The sequence below is a fragment of the Pantherophis guttatus genome, chromosome 9 (genome assembly GCF_059756535.1).
Source record: "Pantherophis guttatus breed Tessera chromosome 9, ASM5975653v1, whole genome shotgun sequence".
Taxonomy (NCBI): domain Eukaryota; kingdom Metazoa; phylum Chordata; class Lepidosauria; order Squamata; family Colubridae; genus Pantherophis; species Pantherophis guttatus.
This window is the reverse complement of record NC_142071.1, coordinates 6,368,487-6,389,751: the sequence shown is the minus strand read 5'-3', so window position 1 is coordinate 6,389,751 and position 21,265 is coordinate 6,368,487. Positions and strand designations below refer to the sequence as shown.

Here is a 21,265-nt window from a genome sequence, read left to right as displayed (position 1 = left end):
CGATTTCAAATCATAACAATCTTGAATGGCAAGAAAAGACAAACGCCTCTTAATTAATTTCTCCATGGTAATCTACTGAATCTCCAAGCAATCATACCTAATAGGTGGCAACTATAATAGTCGAAAGGTATTTAGAACTAAACTGAGTTTCGGAATGTAATTCAAAAGTTTATAGTCAGGGAGCACTTACCAATTTCAGGATTATAATGGTTCAGAGACCACCCAGCTTTTCCTTTTTTTTTTCCATACATGCAAAGATATCCATTAAGCTCAATTATGAGAACATTAAAATTGCCATCCTAGGTGCACACATTTGGAAGTAATTATTATTGGATTAAGTAGGAGATTATAACCTAATCTTGATCTACATAAATCAGGGCCCGAAATTTCAAGGAATGTGCCGATTGGATAAGATAATAAAGCATAGGGATCTGTCAGAGTAACAAAAGGTTCTTTGCCCTTCCATATTTCCATCCCAGGGCACCTCTGATTGTGCCAGTTTTTGCTTTCAGTCATGCTTTACTTGATGACGATGATGTTCTTGCTGTCAGGGGTAAAATCTGACAGGTTCTGGAGAACCGGTAGCGGAAATTTTGAGTAGTTCGGAGAACTGGCAAATACCACCTCTGGCTGGCCCCAGCGTGGGGTGGGAATGGAGATTTTGCAATATCCTTCCCCCAGGAGTGGGATGGGAATGGAGTTTTTGCAGTATCCTTCCCCTGCCACGTCCACCAAGCCACACCACGCCCATGCCCACAGAAACGGTAGTAAAAATATTTGAATTTCACCACTGCTCCCCAGTCTTCTCAGCACAGCTGCAGGGCAACTCAGCCTTGACTCTCTGAGAAAAGAATGTTATTTTGACTACATATCATCTTCACTCCATACAATCCCCCCTCCCATTTTCCCACAGTAGAATTTGTGGCAGGCCTGAAGGCCCAAAGGTAAAAGATGGCTGACACCTTGGTTGACTCCAAGGGCAGGGTCAAATGCATCATCAGTCTGGAGCCCCTAAGCCCCCAAAAGAGACCTAAATCCAGTCCCCCTTGAAGTCTCTTGTCCGTTGATTCTTATCTGGCACCAATTTGCCTTGACCGTTAGTAGATCTGAATTCTTATGTACAGATAGTATGAAATAAACTTCCAGTACTTTTGAACTCTATTCTGGATCCTGATTTCTTGCGCCTGATATTTACGCCTCCTGTGATGTGGGCTTGTCTAAGCCAGAGTGGCCGGCCCAAGTCACCCAAGAAACTTCTGTGAAGTGGAGAGACTTTTGTAGAGGTCGTTGTCACTGCATTTTTTTGTATTTACCAGCTGAGCTCATATTTCTGGACTGTCAGACTTTCCATAGCTTGCCAAGGTCTTATCAGTAACTGATACTACGTATATCCACATTCCTTCACTCCTTTCTTTCACTTGCTTCTTCACTTTTCTTTGTCAGAGAAGTCCGGCTGCTGAGAAGTAGCCGGTAGGAACTTTGCAAAAATGTAACAGTTTAATTATTTTAGATAGTAAGATGTTTTATTTTCTTCTTTACAATAAATATGAGTTTAATTAGAAGATGTATTCCAGTTTTATTTTTATTTATTTTTTTATTTTATTTTTTTTATTTGATTTATATGCCGCCCTTCTCCGGAGACTCAGGGCGGCTTACAATGCGCTAAGCAATTTTTCAAAAGTATACACAAGGAAAATGCCACGATACAGCTCTTGAAAAATAAGAACATGGGTCTCCCCATTGCTAATCTAATGCTTTCACTTGTTGGATCACGCTGGTTCTTGGGCTGAGAGAAACATACTGGCCCGAATTCAATCAACAAGCTTCCATGCCTAAGGGAGCACTTGAATCTGGATCTCTCCACTTCTAGTCTTGTAGCTTCATCCCTGCATCACATTGGTTCTCATATCCATCCCTGTGATCATTTGCCTTAAGCTGTAATATGAATCTGGAAGAAGAACATTTTGCCTGAATCCAGTTCTGTAACAACATGGAGAGGGAGAATAATCCGTGTGTCTTGCAAAAAAGAATTACCCCGTTTGGAGCTCAATAAATATTTATGTTGTTGGGTTCAAAGCCAGCTTGTAGGATTGAAGTTGAATCAGAAGGAAGGCAATCATGTATAAAGGTTAAGGTACTTTTATTATACAGTGGTACCTTGGTACTCCACTGCTTTGAAACTCATTGAATTTGATGCTCAATGTGTTTTGATGCGGAAATTTTGATGTGGTACTCATTGTTTGTTTAGTACTCAAAGCACAAGCTAGAACTGGTTGGAGTTGGCTACCTTGTGACTCATTACATTATTCCTTACAGGAAAAAATTATTTAGTACTCATTGTTTTTGGTATTCATTGCACCTCCCGGAACCAATTAATGATGTGTACTGAAGTATCATTGTACCCAGGGGTGATATTGAGATAAGACCAGTGGATAACAGATATAACAGAAGAAGAGATCGACCTAAAACCTGAAATTTTTTTATTAGGCATATTCAAAAAAAGTAATAGAAAAGAAATAAAATACATCACACTACATATAATTACAGCAGCCAGACTAACCCTAGCCCAATCCTGGAAATTAGAACAGTTGCCAACAGAACAACAAATAATTCAAAAAATATTCACATGTGCAGAAATGGATAGATTAACTTTAAAATTAAACAACAAGGAAGACTCACAGTATTACAAAATATGGGACAGATGGTATGAATGGATCAGTCGAAAGAAAAAAAATTAAAGTCAAATACAGTAAGAAATTAAGGATAACAAAATTACACTGTCATTAAGGAATCAAGGTTAATGTATATATGTATTTACATGTTTAAATATAGAGAGATAATCCTGTTTGTCAGTTTTAGTATATATGTATATTTAGTATATTTAGTATATATATATGTAATTTAGAATTGTATCTTCTTTTTTAGAGTTAAGAACGTTTTGTACAATGTTTTATCTCTTTATATTGAATAAAGTTTGTTTTTAAAATCAAAAAAAAAAAAAGAGAGACAGATAAGACCAGTGAGTGAAGAATGAAACAAATGATTAGGAATTTAAGACTAGTGTTTATCAGCCCATTGTTTTATTTTGGTTGATTTTGCTCTCGATTAAATTATTTTAATCTAGGCTGTCTATCTGATTTTAGATTTTTAGTTGCTTTTATGATTTTTCTAGTTTTGTATGTCAGTCCAAGAGTCCATTTGAATTGGGCAGTTAATAAATTTAACATAATGATGATAATAACAATTATGATGATGATATATTTTAGCTTTACATCTGGGACGTCTAAATGTAGAATTATTATTACATTTCCAGTCTACTGGAGATTATTAGAGTAAGATAAGTCGGAACATTTTTGTCTCTAAGCCGTATCTGTAAAATACGTAAACTTGAGGTCTATCCAACAAATTTATTATATGAATGGCCACTATAAAACATTTTGTATGGTTGTCCATGTTGATTAGGGAAGTGACATTTGCACAGATGAACATTCATCTATTTTTGCATGAATCAAATAGTGTCTGGAGAGAGTATTTTAAAACTTTGATTTCTTATTGGATATATTGACAGATTTACCTCTGCAAGGTTTCCACGGTGCTGCTGCTTCTTTCTGTTTTGGTCCAAGCAGTTTTATCATCTTTATCACAGTTTCTTTTAAATCAGGGGTGTCCAACTTTGCTAGCTGGGGAATTCTGGGAGTTGAAGTCCACAAGTCTTAAAGTTGCCAAAGTTGGACACCCCGGATTTAAATGTATATATTGAGAGTTAATGTTTATTGAAACATCATCTGAAGTTGTAATTCAGACGTATTGCAATAAAGTAAGGGTTATTTAGTTCAGTTGCAGACCTTGTAGGAGAACTTTTTTGGGTTAAGTGGAGAATTTGTTATTTAAAAGGCCCCCAGAAACTGATCAACTCTAGCGATAGATAATCTACTGTGTTTGAGGGAATTCTTTTTATACCCTTAATCTCTCACAGGACTCCCATCAACTTCTCATGAACAACTTGGGTTCTGTAGAAGACAGGTTGAAAAACCCAGATCACAAACGCTTCGCCTTTTAATAACATTAGATCAACACTATTAAGTTACAGGTGTCTTAACAGTTTTAAAATCTGTTTTGTTTCTAGAATGTTAGGGTAGCCATATTTTTTTAAAAAAAGTTTCTGTGTATGTGTGGTGCAGAGGTGGGTTCTAAAATTTTTTACTACCTGTTCTGTGGACGTAGCTTATTTTGTGGGCGTGGCTTGATGGTCATGTGACAATTCTTTAGGATTGAGCGGAGGTACTGGTCTACCAGACTTTTAACTGCTTGAAAAGCTGTACCGGTCTACTCATTTATTTTTGCAGGCACTGGTCTACCCATTTGTTTTTGGAGGCACCAGTCTACCCATTTATTTTTGCAGGCACTGGTCTACTCATTTGTTTTTGCAGGCACTGGTCTACTCATTTGTTTTTGCAGGCACCGGTCTACTCATTTATTTTTGCAGGCACCGGTCTACCACTGGTGGAACCGGGCCGAACCAGGAGGAACCCACTACTGGTGTGATGTGTGTGCTTTTGTCGTTTCTGTTGTATCTGTGATTTTTGTCGTTTCCGTTGTATCTGTGATTTATCAATCGCTGATTATTCTACTTTAATCAAATCCCATAACACCAGCCACTGAGGAGAAGTTAGTAACATTCAGAATCATAGTTTTCACTTGGTCAAGGTTGATGAAACTTTTGGATGGAACTTGAGAAGGCAAAGATTTGGTAGAGTTTTAAAACAGAAACTGAACAGGGGATTTAGCAGCAATTTGTTCTTATTCAGAAACTTTTGAACTTTCTAGACCCTCAATAGAAACTTGCCCTGTTGGCGACTAATCAATTTTATAAATAAAAAAATAAAAAAATAAACTTCCTGCGCGGAATAAGTGTCACGTTAAAGTTGTGAGCAAAGCAGGCTGAACTACAATCCCTATAATCCACACCCAACAGTATCACCGAGCCGATTCTTTGTCCGTTGCTTGTTTTTCTTTCTGATTTAGAGAAACAAGTTGCCCAATTAAGGGCAAAATGGAGCTCACCGAATTGGAGAACCAGAGAAGCCAAAAAAGGAAGGAAAAGGATCTTTGTGCTCCCCAAACAAATGTTTGGTTTTGTGGCAGCTGCTTTTCTTTTCTTTTTCTGAGTGTATATTTGAGGCTGAGATTCTCCGGACAGCATTTTAATAATAACTGGAGGCTTTCTTGAAGCTGACCGTCTCTGGCAATCAAATCTTTTCTTTGTTGAAGAGCTTGCTACTCCCGGTTGCAATTCTGCTGTGGGTGGCTTTGAATGGCCATCATTGTGCAGACTTCTCGTCAGCTGAGATAATAAAAAGTCTCTCCCCCCCCCAAAGATTTCAAGGGTGGGAAGGTCTCTCAAGTTTAATCACACTAATTCTGGGTTTCAGCAGCTAGGATAAAGGAGGAGCAAGAGTTGACAATTCAGAAGATACTTCAGTCTGATTCTGTGCCTGAGGAATGAAAGGGAACAGATCTCTTGCAAATTCCGCCCTCTCTCTTCTTTTTGACGGAAAGAAAGATTAAGAAAGGAACTACCCTTGGCAGATTCCTTCCATATTTTATTTTATTTTTCATTTTTCATTGGGAAGGAGCTTAAATAGTACTGTGTAAAAGGTAAAGGTTCCCCTCGCACATATGTGCTAGTCATTCCTGACCCTAGGGGGCGGTGCTCATCTCCGTTTCAAAGCCGAAGAGCCAGCGCTGTCCGAAGACATCTCCGTGGTCACGTGGCTGGCATGACTAAACGCCGAAGGCGCACGGAACGCTGTTACCTTCCCACCAAAAGTGGCCCCTATTTTTCTACTTGCATTTTTTACGTGCTTTCGAACTGCTAGGTTGGCAGAAGCTGGGACAAGTCACGGGAGCTCACCCCGTTACGCGGCACTAGGCATTCGAACCGCTGAACTGCCGACCTTTCGTTCGACAAGCTCAGCGTCTTAGCCACTGAGCCACCACATCCCCTTTCTTTGTAAAGAACCTCAAAAAGAAGCTGACTGTGTTTCCTGATAGAACAATTAATCAGTGGAATGACTTGCCTCCAAAAGTTGTGGATGCGCCAACACTGCAGGCGGCGCAGTTCAAGATTGTCCGAGCCCAAAATTTCAATCCTGGTGGCATAAGGTATTTTGTTGTGAGCAGAGGAGTGGAGGACTCTTCTCGTGAAATACCTCTGGACTCGCTCAATTGTATTAATATCCAATATACAGTGTGGATTCCAGGCAGACGAGCTGTATTCGAGAATTGGTCTAGCAAAGGTTTTGTATGCCCTAGTTAACAATTCAATGTTATTGGAGACGAAGCTTTGCAAAATTAGGTTAACAACTCTTAATTCCTTTTTGGCAATGCTGTTACAGTGAGCTCTGGGGTTTAGATCGTTTGAGATGACTTACTCCTAGGTCCTTGACAGAGTGAGGGTCGTCTACAAGGTCGTATCCGCCCAGCTTGTATTTAGTGTTCTGATTTTTGTTGCCAATGTGTAAGACAGAGCATTTGTTGGTTGAGATTTGAAGTTGCCAATTGTTCGACCATTCTGACAATATATAAAATATAAATATATATATAAAATATAAAAGGCAGCTGAGCCTGCGTCAGGAATATGAGTGGGGAGAGATACTCAGGTGAGACACCCTCCCTAGTTTTGAGGTTGTAAAGGGGGAATGGTGGGTGGTGGAGAGAAGGACTTTCACACTTACAAGATTCTGTTAATGTGACCTTAAGTTCATTTGGTAATGTTTCCTGCCTAGTCTACCTCATGAGGCTGACATCATTGAGAGAAAATGGGCCTACCATCACAACACTGCCAAAAATGTTCTCTGGAGAAAATCCTTGACTCAGAATAATCATGTTGTGACTTCCAAACTCATCGTTTGTATTAAATTGTAGCCAGCTTTGCCTTGCTAGGAACTAGGTAAGAGATGCTCCACTTGTAGCCAGACATGTAACTTCTAGAAGCCGGAAGGACCCTCACAAAGTTCTTCCTGAATTGCAATTCTGCACAAAAATAACAATTGTAATTCTGTCTATGTCAGTGTTTCTCAACCTTGGTAGCTTGAAGATGGGTGGACTTCAACTCCAGAAGCTCCCTTAAGTGAGGAGGACGAAGAGGAGGAGCCTCTTCTTGATGCACAGGCGCGCAGAGCTGCCAAAAGGCAGGAGTGGCTCCTCAGGAGAAGGTCTCCTCGAGAGTAAGGCGTGGGGCTAATTGGCCACTCCCCTAGCCTATTTAAGGAGGAACACCGACTGAAGCAATTTGTAGGGAACAACTTTAGTTCACTCTCCTTAGTGTCTGGATTCTCTGCTAATTGCTTCTGGGCTTTCTGCCAACCATAGTAAGATTGTGATTATTTTGGATTCTTGTAGGCTGTTAAGAAAGTTTATTAACAGCCTTTGTTTGAAAAAGACTGAGTTATTTTAGTAAATTAAGTTTTGTACAGACTTTGTGTGTGCTGCGTTCTTTGGGTTCCGTAGCTGGGACAGAACAACTACCTGTAGTTGAGAAAGTGAACTGGCCCCCCCAGCCAACCGACCACTTCTGTCAATGGTTTGGAACAAGGATGGTAACTTGGGTAGGAATTGCTGAGCTCAAGATGTGAATCCCAGCCAACTTATGGTAGTTTCACTCCATTCCCTCTCAAAGTGGTCTCTAGAGTCAATGATTTCAGCATAGGATGAGATAACATGACCTCCCGGTGTGATGCTTTCCCCTCCGCCCCGTGTTATTTCTGATTTCCAAACAACTCTAAACATTTAGCCTTCTGAAAACGAATGTCGCAACAACGGTGCTTTTCCAAGAAGCAACTGGACTTCCTTGTTTTTCTTGGAAGTCTTTTCATTCCTCATCCAGATGGCTTCTTCAGCTCTGAAACTGAAGAAACGTCTTCAAGAAAAACCAGAAAGTCCAGTTGCCTCTTGAAAAAAAGCACCTTTGGGACAACCAAGACTGAGTGAGAATCTCTGTAGACATTCTGAAAATGAATATTCCTCAAAACTCAATCTTCTAGTCCACGTGCCTGCCAAAATTTGATAAGCCCATCGAAAGGGCATTTGGAAGAAACTGAGGTTACTTCTCTTGGGGGGCTTTATTGATTATGGTAAGTAGGAAACATCTGCTGATAGCTAAGGAACAGAAGATGTCTCAACTTCTAAGGAACAGAAGATGTCTCAACTAGATGTCTTCAACTGCTAAGGAACAGAAGATGTCTCAACTAGACAGGAATGCTAGTGGGTTCCTTATTTACAGAGTGATGTTTCTCCCTCAAGAGAAGATGAGATGTTAATACTGTCCTTGAACTATTCCAGGGCAAGTGGATAGGATAGGTCTGCAGGATCTACTTTCCATCCTGTGGAAGCACTTTTTTTTTTTTAAAAAAAGCAAAAATTAAACCAGCTCATTCTGTCCCTCCACTGGCATACTGACATGGCGTGGTCAAGGATTCACTCAACGGATGGTTAGCTTTGTAGAAGAAATTTCAAGCGTGGTCACAATAAAGGAGAATATTTGTAGCTCAGGGTTAACGTGAGGGGTCCTTGGTGGTCTCTGAGCTCAGTTGTTTTCTTGCAGATGTTTCATTACCCAAGTTAGATGTCTATGGAGATTCTCAGTCATCCAGATCATGGTTGTCCCAAAGGTGCTTTTTTCAAGAGGCAACTGGACTTTCTGGTTTTTCTTCGAAGACGTTTTGCTTCTCATCCAAGAAGCTTCTTCAGCTCTGATACTCTGATGATGATATTACTCTTTGGGGATACCCAAACTAGGTAATATCATCTTCATGCTAGCACTGATGATGTTACCTAGTTTGGGTCATTAAACGTCTTCAAGAAAACAAGCCAGCTCAAGAGAGCACCAAGGACTCCTCAGAGCATGGTCATTTTATTTTTATTTATTTATTTTATATCAAATTTATATACCGCCCTTCTCCCTGAGGACTCAGGGCGGTGTACAGCCAAATAAAAACATAGACTACAAACATTAAAATACTATGAAAAAGATATATATAAATTGGGCCCCGTAATTAAAAAACAATGACAAACCAATTAAAAATATTTAAAAATATATTAAGCCAGCCCGGCTTGCTGAAAAAAGAAGGTTTTAAGGGCACGGCGGAAGGCACGGAGGTCTTGGATTCTCCTTATCTCTGGGGGCAGCTGATTCCAGAGGGTGGGAGCCCCCACAGAGAAGGCCCTCCCCCTGGGGGTCACCAGCCTACATTGTTTGGCTGATGGCACCCCGAGGAGGCCCTCTCTGTGGGAGCGCACAGGTCGATGGGAGGTCGTCGGTAGCAGCAGGCGGTCTTGCAGATAGCTAGGCCCTATGCCATGGAGCGCTTTAAAGGTGATAACCAACACCTTGAAGCGCACCCAGAAGACCACCAGGAGCCAGTGCAGCTCACGCAGGAGAGGTGTTGTATGGGAGCGCCATGTGGCTCCCGTGACTACCCGCGCGGCCGCATTCTGGACCAGTTGGAGCCTCCGGGTGCTCTTCAAGGGGAGCCCCATGTAGAGAGCGTTGCAGTAGTCCAGGCGAGAGGTGACGAGGGCATGAGTGACTGCACAGGGAATCCCGATCAAGAAAGGGCCGCAACTGGCGGATCAGGCGAACCTGACCAAAAGTCCCCCTGGCCACAGCCGTCAGATGTTCCTCCAAGGACAGCTGCGTATCCAGGAGGACTCCCAGATTGCGAGCCCTCTCCGAGGGGGCCAAAGACTCGCCCCCAATAGTCAGTGATGGAGTCAACTGACTATATCGGGATGCCGGGAACCACAGCCACTCAGTCTTGGAAGGGTTGAGCTTGAGCCTGTGTCTCCCCATTACGTCAACAAGCAATGTTCTACTGATGGCCTAATAAAGGAGTCCTACAGAACAACAGATCATGCAGTGAAGGAGGAAAGAGAGGTTTCGTTCCCCTATCATAGCTTTTAACCCTTGCCTCCTCTTTGTCCTTCCTTGCTCCGAAGGCCGGATGGCAGCCTGCTTACCTGTTGTGCCTGACGTTCTCACAAAGCCGTCTCCTGCTGGGTTGCCCATCCTGACTTGCCATTTGTTTTTGGCTCATCTTGCTCGTTTCAGCCCTCTTTGTTCTTGGTTTCCTAATAACACATTTTTTAATATATATATACATATACATTGCATAAAAAAATAGCTGTGTATTCATTGATAGTGCTGGATCGGTCATTGAAATGAAAAGCTTTGTTGCAGATTCTCGCTTGCCTCGCTCTTGCAGAGACCCGCATGGCAGCTGAAGCTCTCTCCAACGTTTGCATGCTGCCAGAGGAATGCATCTGCAATAAAGCATTCACCACCTTGCTTCCCCCTCTCTCTCTCCCTCTCTGTTTTTTTTTCTCCCCTAACATTTCCAGTTCTCCCCCAAACAAGCCTGGAAGTGGAGTCTTACTCGGCTCACCCTGGCGACCTCCTCCAGTTGCGCTGCCGCCTCCGGGACGATGTTCAGAGCATCAACTGGGTACGAGACGGGGTGCAGCTATCCGAGAACAACCGGACGCGCATCACAGGGGAGGAGGTAGAGGTCAGGGACGCTGTGCCTGAGGACTCGGGCCTTTACGCCTGCATGACCAACAGCCCCTCAGGAAGCGAGACCACCTATTTCTCCGTGAACGTCTCAGGTTTGTAGCAGGCTTCCTACCCAAGATGAATGAGAGCTGCTGGGAAAGACACTTTTGAATTGTCGTTGTCAGCCTTACCGTTGTTGTTTTTTTCAACCTTAACTGCCAGTTGCAGAAGATGGGGGACCAGGATTCAGCCTATACCGGGGTATCAAATTCAAGGCCTCAGGGCTGGATTTGGTCCACGGGGTCCTTAGATCTGGCCCGCGGGGCTGCCCTAGAAACAACAAAGGACTGGCCCGTGGTGCTTCTGCCAATGAAAATGGAGCTCAGAAGGGCTTCGCGCGGCCCTCCCAGGCTCCGTTTTCAGCCGCGACAGCCTCCTGCCACTCTGTGCCAGTGAAAATGGAGCTCAGGGTGGCACATGCACGCTTAGCTCCATTTTCACTGGCAAGAGGGCGGCAGGAGGCCGTCACAGCTGAAAACAGAGCTCAGGAGCCCATTTTTGCTGGCAGGGCGTTCGGGCCACCACGGATGCCCCTGACGTGAGTGATGTCAAGCTGGCCATGCCCACCTTAGCCCCCGAGGTCAAACACAACCCTGATGCGTCCCTCAATGAAATAGAATTTGACACCTCTGGTCTATATAGTGTGATGCACAAGGGGACACCACTAGAAAATTCTCTCCAACTGTTTGTTTTAAAAAAATTAAAAACATTGTCCACATGTTTAAAAAGATTCCTCATATGCTTAGCCCTAGGGCAAAAATGGATCAGGGTTCGAAGTGAGCTCTGGTGGTATGGGTAAGGTGGTACTCCTTCGTGTTTTTTTATTGTTGGGAGAAAATAAATGCTGTTCTGCTTTATTTGGAGCAAGCTATCACGTAACTTTTGTTTCTGAACTGTTATTTTTAATTTTAATTGGCGAGGGGTTTAAATTTTATCTTTGGAATTGTATGCCAATTTGATGAAGGTAAGAGGCCATGCCATGGATAATTTTGGTGGGCCTCCTTCCGTTTCATGGGCCCGCTGAACTTCATTTGGCTACCCATAGATAGAACCAAAAAAAAAAATTGAGGTTGCATTTGATTTGATTTTCCCAGTTTGAAAGTCCTATAGAAACTGACAAATTCATTTTGGTTAGAGATGATACGATGTGATGGATGGAGTGGTGGGATTTAGCCGGTTCAGGCCAGTTTGGGCAAACCGGTTGTTAAATTGCTGACTGGCCACACCCCTTCCCACCCTGCCCCTTCCAGGAGTCCCACGTGCCCCATTTTGGCTCCCAGGTAAGTACAGGGAGGCCTACTAGGCCCAAAATGAGGTGCGCCCACCCCGCGGCCCATTTCTGCTCCCAGGGGGTGTGTGGAGGAGGCCGAGCGCTGCCTGTCACAGTCCCCGGCCATGCCCACCATGGCCACGCCCACCCAGCCGGTCATTAGGGCAGAGAACCGGTTGTTAAATTATTTGAATCCCACCACTGGATGGATGGATGGATGGATGGATGGATGGATGGATGGATGGATGGATGGATGGACTGACTGAAGAAACAGTTGATTTTCATTCAAAGGACAACAAGATTCTGAAAAACCTAAATGGCTGAAATTTCCAGTAGCTGAAATTGGAAGCATTAGCACCTGGAAAGCTTTTCTGATGTCTCCCCATCAACAGTTCCTAATCTGCTAAATTGGCCTAATTGCCAAACTTCACGATCCACCTCTACCTTAATGGACAACTGGGAAGAGCTACTTCTTGGCCGCTCTGGTTGTGATTCTGAGGTTCTATCAAGTCAACCCTTTATGAATGGACAAAAGGCTTTCCAGGGAGTCTGCTCCTTCTGGTAATTCAGATAAGAAGAAGGACGTAGGAGGCCTCCTGGGGTTTTAGTTGTCTTTTCTCCCATGGAGAAGCTTTTCATTGTGTGTTTGTAGCTCCCTCTGCACTCTGAAATGCTTTGGTCCAGGCGCAGCCCTATCTGGTGATGAGCTGTTGATGGAAGAACTAACTCATGCTAAGTGGCAGGCAGGGTATTCCTTACAGGCTTGCCAAATGGTTGACTTAACGACAAACCATCCACGCATTTTGTCCTGCTTTCGGAGACAGCCAACATGATTGCTTGTCACCAGCTCTGCCTCTCTCAGGAGAAAATCTAGGGATAGTAATAGCGACATCTGAAACATATCTCCAGGGTATCTCCAACATTTGTCTGAGGACAAGAACTCTTCCTTGCTTCGCTGAATCTGAAGAAAGCTTATATGTCAATAAGATCCCAGATGTTCAGCACGGAATGAGCAAGATTGCCTACTCTTTTGTAGGCTGGACTTTATCACTGTAGGAAACACGTTTGCCAGTGGCAAATGTTCGTGCGAATTCTTCTGATCAAAACAATCAATATTAGCTTCCTATTGACTTTGTCTACCCTTCCGTTCCCACCTCTTGTTACGCCGTGCAATAATAGCAATAGCACTTATATACGGCTTTACAGTGCTTTACCGCTCTCTAAGCGGTTTACAGAGTCAGCCTACTGCCCCCAACAATCTGGGTCCTCATTTTACTGACCTCGGAAGGATGGAAGGCTGAGTCAACTTTGAGCCTGTGAGAATCGAACCGCTGGCAGTGGGCAGAATTAGCCTGTAATACTTCATTCTAACCACTGGGCCACCACGGCTCATAACATCTGATTCCTCATAATATCACATTATGAAGAATCAGTATTTCAAATACTCAGAATTTCCTACGAATGTCTTTACCTTAAGTGAGGACTACCTCACGTAACAACCACAACTGAGGCTGCATTTTCCCTCATAAATTATGGTGGTCATTATACGGATCACTACAGTTAATTTTACAACGGGTAAAGCATGGTTGTTAGATCACATGGTCGTTGAGTGACTCCGTTCTCCCGAATGGACATTTTTGGCCAGAAACCAGCAAAGGAAGGGGACAAATTATAATCATTTAACCTCAGGATGCTGAAACCGGTTTTAAATATAGGCCAGTTGCCAATTGCCCAAAATGTTGTCTCTCTCTATGTGTGTGTGTGTGTGTGTGTGTGTGTGTGTGTGTGTGTGTGTTTGACTTTGAGGACAGGTCATAAGTAACTTTTGGGAGGTAGTTGTAACTTTGAACGGTCGTTAAACGAGACTGTCTATAATAAGGCAGTAAAAAGAAAAAGAAGAAGACAATTCTGTCCTTTTTTTTAATTCAGTGTTTCTCAATCTTACGGACTTGAAGAACTATGGACTTCAACTCCCAGAATTCCGTGGACTTCAACTCTCAGAATTCTGGGAGTCCACCTATATCAGTGTTTCTCAACCTTGGAAGCTTGAAGATGGGTGGACTTCAACTCCCAGAATCCCCCACCCGTCTTCAAGCTTCCAAGGTTGAGAAACACTGAGCTATATCAAAGTTCCCGAGGTTGAGAAATACTGTCTTATCTCATTGGGAAAAGCTCATTTTTCTCAACTCATATTTACCATTTCTATCCTCCTTAGATGCTCTCCCCTCTGCAGAAGATGACGATGACGATGATGACTCTTCCTCGGAAGAAAAGGAAGCAGACAATTCCAAACCGAACCGTAAGCATCTCTTTTCCTACCTTGTTCAAAAGCAGCCATGACATCTTGCAGAGCCCCAGTGGGAGATTTTTTTTTTTCCCCAAGCAATCCGAATTTTGTGTAGAACATTCTTTTCTTTTTGCAGGGACTTAAAACTAGAGGCGTCTAACCCCCATGGACAGGGTGGATTTGATTTAAATCGGGTTGATTTAAATTGTGATTTAAATCACTAGTAAAAAGACTTGGTTTAAATCCACTCGATTTAAATCATAATTTTTAAAAAGCAACTGTCATCTCTGTCCCGCAGTGGCTCCTCCTCTGATCCGCTGTTATTATTATTGTTATTTTATTAATCATATGTCTATGCCGCCCACTCTCCGAGGACTCTGGGCAGCTTACAACAATCGACAGTATACTAAATAGCATTTTGCCCCCCAAACAATCTGGGTCCTCATTTTACCCACCTCGGAAGGATGGAAGGCTGAGTCAACCTTGAGCCGGTGAGATTTGATCCGCTGAGATTTTGTGCCTCTCTCTCTCTAAGCCCAACCCACCTCACAGGGTTGTTGTTTTTTATTTATTTTATTTATTTTTATTTAGACTTCTATACCGCTTCATAGTGCTTTCCAGCCCTTTCTAAGCGGTTTACAAAGTTAGCATATTGCATATTAGCATATTGCATTAGCATATTGCCCCCCAACAATCTGGGTCCTCATTTTACCCACCTCGGAAGGATGGAAGGCTGAGTCAACCTTGAGCCGGTGAGATTTGATCCGCTGATCTGCTGAACTAGCAGTCAGCTGAAGTAGCCGCAGTACAGCACTCTAACCACTGCGCCACCTCAGCTCTGTTGACACACCGACAGTCCCGTTTACTTTAATGGGACGGCTGGTGATGCAACAGTGACACAACAAGGTGAGGGACATAGCGGGCAGCAGGTAAGTGGATGCCCGCTAACAGGCGCTGCCAGGATGGCTCTAAAATGACAGGTGCTCTTTAAATGTAAAGACTCATCCTTTCTGGTCGTTAGACTCTTTAATATTATTATTTGCAAACAAAATGAAAGTTTCCTGTTTAGCTTGAAGATCTTGGATTCATGGAATGAGTTTACCCAAAATGTAAACACTGCAGAATATACAGCCTCATGCTACATAACGGAGCTCCATTTCATGCTGAATAAACTAAATTGTTAATGTATCTTAAATAGAAAACTAACGTGTTTTGAGTAGTTCAGCGAACTGGTAGCGGAAATTTTGAGTAGTTCGGAGAACCGGTAGCAGAAATTTTGAGTAGTTCAGCGAACCGGTAACGGAAATTTTGAGTAGTTCGGAGAACCGGCAAATACCACCTCTGGCTGGTCCCAGAGTGGGATAAGAATGGAGATTTTGCAGTATCCTTCCTCTGGAGTGGGGAGGGAATGGGGATTTTGCAATATCCTTCCTCTGGAGTGGGGAGGGAATGGGGATTTTGCAGTATCCTTCCCCTGCCACGCCCACCAAGCCACACCCACAGAACCGGTAGTAAAAAAAAATTGAATTTCACCACTGCTAACGTGCAACCTATTTGTTGGTTCTCTTGTAGAAGCCATCCCACCTTACTGGACCTACCCAGACAAAATGGAGAAGAAACTCCATGCAGTTCCTGCTGCAAAAACTGTGAAGTTTAAATGTCCCTCTAGTGGGACACCCACCCCTTCACTCCGTTGGCTGAAGAACGGCAAGGAATTCAGACCTGATCATCGCATTGGTGGATACAAGGTAAAATAATAAAGCCCTGTTGTGTTTGGCTTGCTTTTAAAATACCGTATTTTTTGGAGTATAAGACGCACCTTTTACCCCCCAAAAAGAAGGTGAAAATCTGGGTGCGTCTTATACTCTGAATGTAGCCCTGTTGGGGCAACCCCTGAGATATCGGAAGACTGCTATCATGTCTCCCCTAGTCCTTCTTTTCATCAGACTAGACATACCCAGTTCCTGCAACCGTTCTTCGTATGTTTTAGCCTCCAGTCCCCTAATCATCTTGGTTGCTCTTCTCTGCGCTCTTTCTAGAGTCTCCACATCTTTTTGACATCGTGGCGACCAAAACTGGATGCAGTTTTCCAAGTGTGGCCTTACTTACTTCATTTCACAAATGGAGCAGGGTGGGTTCTACTTAACTTTAGTACCAGTTCGCAACAAGATTGCAACAAGAAGCTTCTGCACATGCGCAGATAGCCGATGACGACATCCGGGGCGGTGGGCGGAGCCTCCTGCCAAATTTACTACCGGTTCTTGCGAACCGGTCTGAACCGGGGGCAACCCACCACTACCCTAATATCTCTTTCAAGCCAAGCGAAGGCATTTAGCTGACATTGAGGAGTTATTCTGGCCTTTGGCAACAGGTTTGCTACTTGCTTCGGATGTCTCATCCTTTTTGTCTCTCCGTTGCACAATTTATTTCCATCCGGAGTGACTAAATCACCCTGCCTGGTCACTCCGTGCCTCCCACTGCAAATGCAGGCCAGGCTCCTGGGTTAATAATAAAACTCCTTTGAGCACCAGCCATGGTGACAGACAAATGGCATCCTGTTTTGTGTTTTCCTTTTTTCTTTTTTTAATCTTCATGGCTGATTGAAGAAGTTTCACCCATAGAATCAATAGCAGCTTTGATGAATCCACAGCCGCCGGCGGTTGTGTTGTGTTTTTGTTTTGTTTTTCCTTCGTTCTGTGCTGGATTAGCTGAGCTCTTGGTCACTTGCACGAAGACACGGAACTTCTTTTCCGGGAAGAGTCGTGCTTGCAGCTTGGCGAAGAGAAAAGCAGTTTGCTGAAAACTGTGCCCCGCATTAGGTTGAAAGTAAAAAAAAAAGGCTCAGATCTCAGGGCTCTAAAAGTTTATTATTGTGGTTGATCCTATAGAAATCGTTGTTTAAGAGAGCATAGATATGGGAAATGGGGATAAAGAGAGGTGTTGCAACGTAGGTCATCCACTCCATTCTGGATCCTTTTCCCATCACTGGTGATATATCCCTCCCTCCCTTCCTCTCCTCCTTCCCTCCTTCCTTCCTTTCTTCCTTCTTCTTTCCTTCTTCCTTCCTTCCTTCTTTCCGTCCTCCCTCTTATCTCCTTCCTTCCTTCCTTCCTCCCTCCCCCCCTTTTATCTCTCCTCCCTCCCTCTCTCCCTCTTATCTCTCCTTCCTTCCTTCCTTCCTTCCTTCCTTCCTTCCTTCCTTCCTTCCTTCCTCCCTCCCTCTTATCTCTCCTTCCTTCCTTCGTCCCATGCTCTTATCTCTCCTTCCTCCCTCCCTCTCTCCCTCTTATCTCTCCTCCCTCCCTCCCTCTTATCTCTCCTTCCTTCCTTCGTTCCTTCCTTCCTCCCTCCCTCCCTCCCTCTTATCTCTCCTCCCTTCCTTCCTTCCTCCCTCCCTCCCTCTCTCCCTCTTATCTCTCCTTCCTTCCTCCCTCCCTCCCTCCCTTCCTCTTATCTCTCCTTCCTTCCTTCGTCCCATGCTCTTATCTCTCCTTCCTCCCTCCCTCCCTCTCTCCCTCTTATCTCTCCTTCCTTCCTTTGTTCCTCCCTCCCACCCTCCCTCCCTGTTATCTCTCCTTCCTCCCTCCCTCTTATCTCTCCTTCCTTCCTTCGTTCCTTCCTCCCTCCCTCCCTCCCTCTTATCTCTCCTCCCTTCCTTCATTCCTCCCTCCCACCTTCCCTCCCTCTTATCTCTCCTTCCTTCTTCCTTCTTTTCTTTCCTTCCTATTCTGCCATTATCATTTTTACAAATAACTCAAGGTGGCAAACATGTCCAACCCATCTTCCTTCTCCTATTTTCCCCACAACAACAATCCTGTGAGGTGGACTGAGAGAGAGAGAGAGAGGGAGGGAGGGAGGGAGAGAGAGAGAGAGAGAGACCTAGTTTTCTCTCTTGGAGGAGCTGTTGAAGTTGGCGAATTTTGCAGGAAGGAAACTTCTGTTTTTGGGACAGAACAAGAGCTTCATCCAGGTAGAGGGCAGCTTCCATCGCATGAGTTACCTCTTCCCTAAAGATCTGAAGGGGATCGGCAACTTCTGCATCTCTTGTCCAGTGACCACAAAGGCTGTTGTGTAGCAGGAAGGAAGTTTGCGTAGGTGGATTACCTCCCAAAATTGGCAATTTTTCATCAAAATCCCAGGAGATGCTGGAAATTATGTCATAGTTCTGTTGATCTCACTCTTTCTTGGGTGGGACTGTGTCTGGCTGAAAATGGAAACAAGCCCACAGAATTGCGAATTTGTGCGATTTCAGTGAAAACTTGTGGTGCGAATGGGGTCATTTTTTTCCCATTTTTTAAAAAAACAGGGTCGAAGTTTTGTATCTTAGTGCTTCCTTCCACAAAAAAGCATACTTGTAGACCAGATTCAGCATTAACTCCAAGTTCAGGAGCCAAAGAAATGGTGGAATAGAATCATCAAAGAAAAGATGCTAAAAGAGGGACAAACTGAAATGTGAATGACAAAAATTAAAATAAATCCCCCGGTATGGAAATCCTTCCATTTAGCAATAGCATTTAGACTTATATACTGCTTCATAGTGCTTTACAGCTATCTCTAAGCAGTTTACAACATCAGCATCTTGCCCCTAACAATCTGGGTCCACATTTCATTGATCTCGGAAGGATGGAAGGCTGAGTCCACCTTGAGCCGGTCAGGATCGAACTCTTGGCAGTGGGCAGAGTTAGCCTGCAATACTGCATTCTAACCACTGTGCCACCATGGCTCTTTTGTAATAAAACAGGGAGGAACAGTCTGTCTTTCGTAATATTTTCTCTGTATTTCTGTGTATTTTTCAAAGCATCCCTGGCCACCATCTGTAGATTCTCAAACAAAGGCCCAGTTTTGACATTTGTATTGTTGCTTTAACTTTTCCACGGCATTTTTTTTTTTAAAAAAAAAATCTCCTTGATTTTTAATAAAATTGCAAGGTTTTAGGAGGTTATATTTTAAAGGACATGCATGCTAATCGTTCCCGACTCTAGGGGGCGGTGCTCATCTCCGTTTCAAAGCCGAAGAGCCGGCGCTGTCCGAAGACGTCTCCGTGGTCATGTGGCCGGCATGACTCAACGCCAAAAGCGCACGGAACGCTGTTGCCTTCCCACCAACGGTGGTCCCTATTTTTCTACTTGCATTTTTTACCTGCTTTCGAACTGCTAGGTTGGCAGAAGCTGGGACAAGTAACAGGAGCTCACCCCGTTACGCGGCACCAGGGATTCGATTTTAACACCTCCTTTTTACACAGGTTGTAGCTTACAGCGTGTTACTTCTCTTGAAGCATTGCCTTTGCTAAGCTTCCTAAGTTGCTTGGCGAGATTGTGCAACTTGCAAGGTGGAATAGGATGGACCCGATAAACAGTCACAGTGAAAGAACAGGTGGCACACACATTCAGATTCCAGATTTGGAGATTCTGCAAATAAATGTACATCTATGCACTGTGCGGTTTCTTGGTGAAACTTGGGACTAAGTAACCTTCCTTTGTGGGAGGAAAACAACTGGAAGTATTTTCAGGTCTGGTTCCTGTACTGGCAAAGCAACTTTATCCCACTCTTCAAGAATAATCTTTCCAGATGTAGATGGTTCTGTGGTCAACCCTGCAGCTGACAGCAATTACGAGCCTGTGCGCTCGAAGGGGAAAACATAACCACAAATTAATGATGTTACGTGCATCCTAAACCAAGCAATAGAGGATCTGGAAGAGACCTTTGGTCTTGCTCAAGGGTGAAAAGGCAAAAAGGGCAGTCACATCCACTATCTCCTTTTGTGCTTGAGTCCCAACCCTTAGTCAACAGGTAGCCTCCCTGAGTCATTTCATCCTCTTTCAACAGGTTCGCCATGCAACTTGGAGCATCATCATGGACTCTGTGGTGCCATCGGATAAAGGCAACTACACTTGCATTGTGGAGAATAAATACGGAGCCATCAATCACACCTACCACCTTGATGTTGTTGGTAAGAAATGGGAAGCTTCAGAAGGGGGAGGACTCACTAGGGCAATTTGTGCAATCTATGATAGTGTCAAGTTTCCGAAAGATGCCCTAATTAATTCATGAGCCATGATCCAAACTTCAGAGGAAATATAGTCATTTATTAGGAGCAACATTCCGGCAATACTGGGATGCAGTTAGGACTCATCCTACGTAGATTTACGTTCCCCTATGACCCTGTCTCTCCCCTCCTCTCTGGCCATGTCATAAATCACATTCTCCAATTAACCACTTTGGCTGGCTGTGAAACCTAACACCCTCTTTCTGATTGCGGTCAGAAAGAATGTATGGAATTCACTTCAGTTCTCCCTCCCTCCTGCTCATGGCAACTTGAAAGCTTTGCAAGTTGACAGATAGTTTATGACATCTGGCTCATCTTTTAAGTGGACTTGACTGACTAGTGACAGATAGCAATAGCACTTAGACTTATATACTGCTTCACAGTGCTTTACAGCCCTCTCTAAGCAGTTTACAGAGCCAGCATATCGTCCCCAATAATTTGGGTCCTCATTTTACTGACCTCGGAAAGATGGAAGGTTGAATCAATAGCAATAGCATTTAGACTTATATACCGCTTTACAGTGCTTTTACTGCCCTCTCTAAGCGGTTTACAGAGTCAGCATATTATCCCCATCAACCTGGGTCCTCATTTTACCCACCTCGGTAGGATGGAAGGCTGAGTCAACTTTGACCCTGGTGAGATTCGAACTGCCAAATTGCAGGCAGCCAGCAGTCAGCAGAAGTAGTCTGCAGTTCTGCATTCTAATCTTTAGTTGGGGATGTTACTTAAACCCTGATCCTTGGTTTGTGGTTCATTCGGCACATCGTGCTAAGCAAGCTAAGAGCAAACCTGGACTTTATCTCTGGCTGACAGGACGCAGCTAATATTTCTGGTAAATTTGATTTCCTATCTAAACCATGGACAGCTCCATCCATGATTGGACTGCTCATAGCTGATTGTTGTGGTTTTCCTGCAAAATGGCTGTGAAATAATGTAACGATTAGTTCTGCAACCGATATATATATATATATATATATATATATATATATTGGCACCAGTAATGTTCCGGTCTAAAAGTCTGTGTTTGTTTATATTTGTATATGAAGAGGA

The 21,265-nt window shown here is 43.6% G+C and overlaps 1 protein-coding gene across 7 annotated transcripts in view; it reads left to right on the top strand.

Annotated features, from left to right (window-relative positions):
• FGFR1 (fibroblast growth factor receptor 1) overlaps window positions 1-21,265 on the top strand; it is a 127,615-nt gene that overhangs the window by 69,882 nt on the left and 36,468 nt on the right. For 4 of the 7 annotated variants that reach the window (XM_060693598.2, XM_087875896.1, XM_060693597.2 and 1 more), the window contains exons 3-6: window positions 10,402-10,665; window positions 14,098-14,181; window positions 15,742-15,917; window positions 19,996-20,119. In XM_060693598.2, the coding sequence (XP_060549581.1) occupies window positions 10,402-10,665; window positions 14,098-14,181; window positions 15,742-15,917; window positions 19,996-20,119 (648 nt within the window). The remainder of the gene's footprint in view (window positions 1-10,401; window positions 10,666-14,097; window positions 14,182-15,741; window positions 15,918-19,995; window positions 20,120-21,265) is intronic. The other 3 variants (XM_060693600.2, XM_087875898.1, XM_087875897.1) reach the window with 1 other exon arrangement.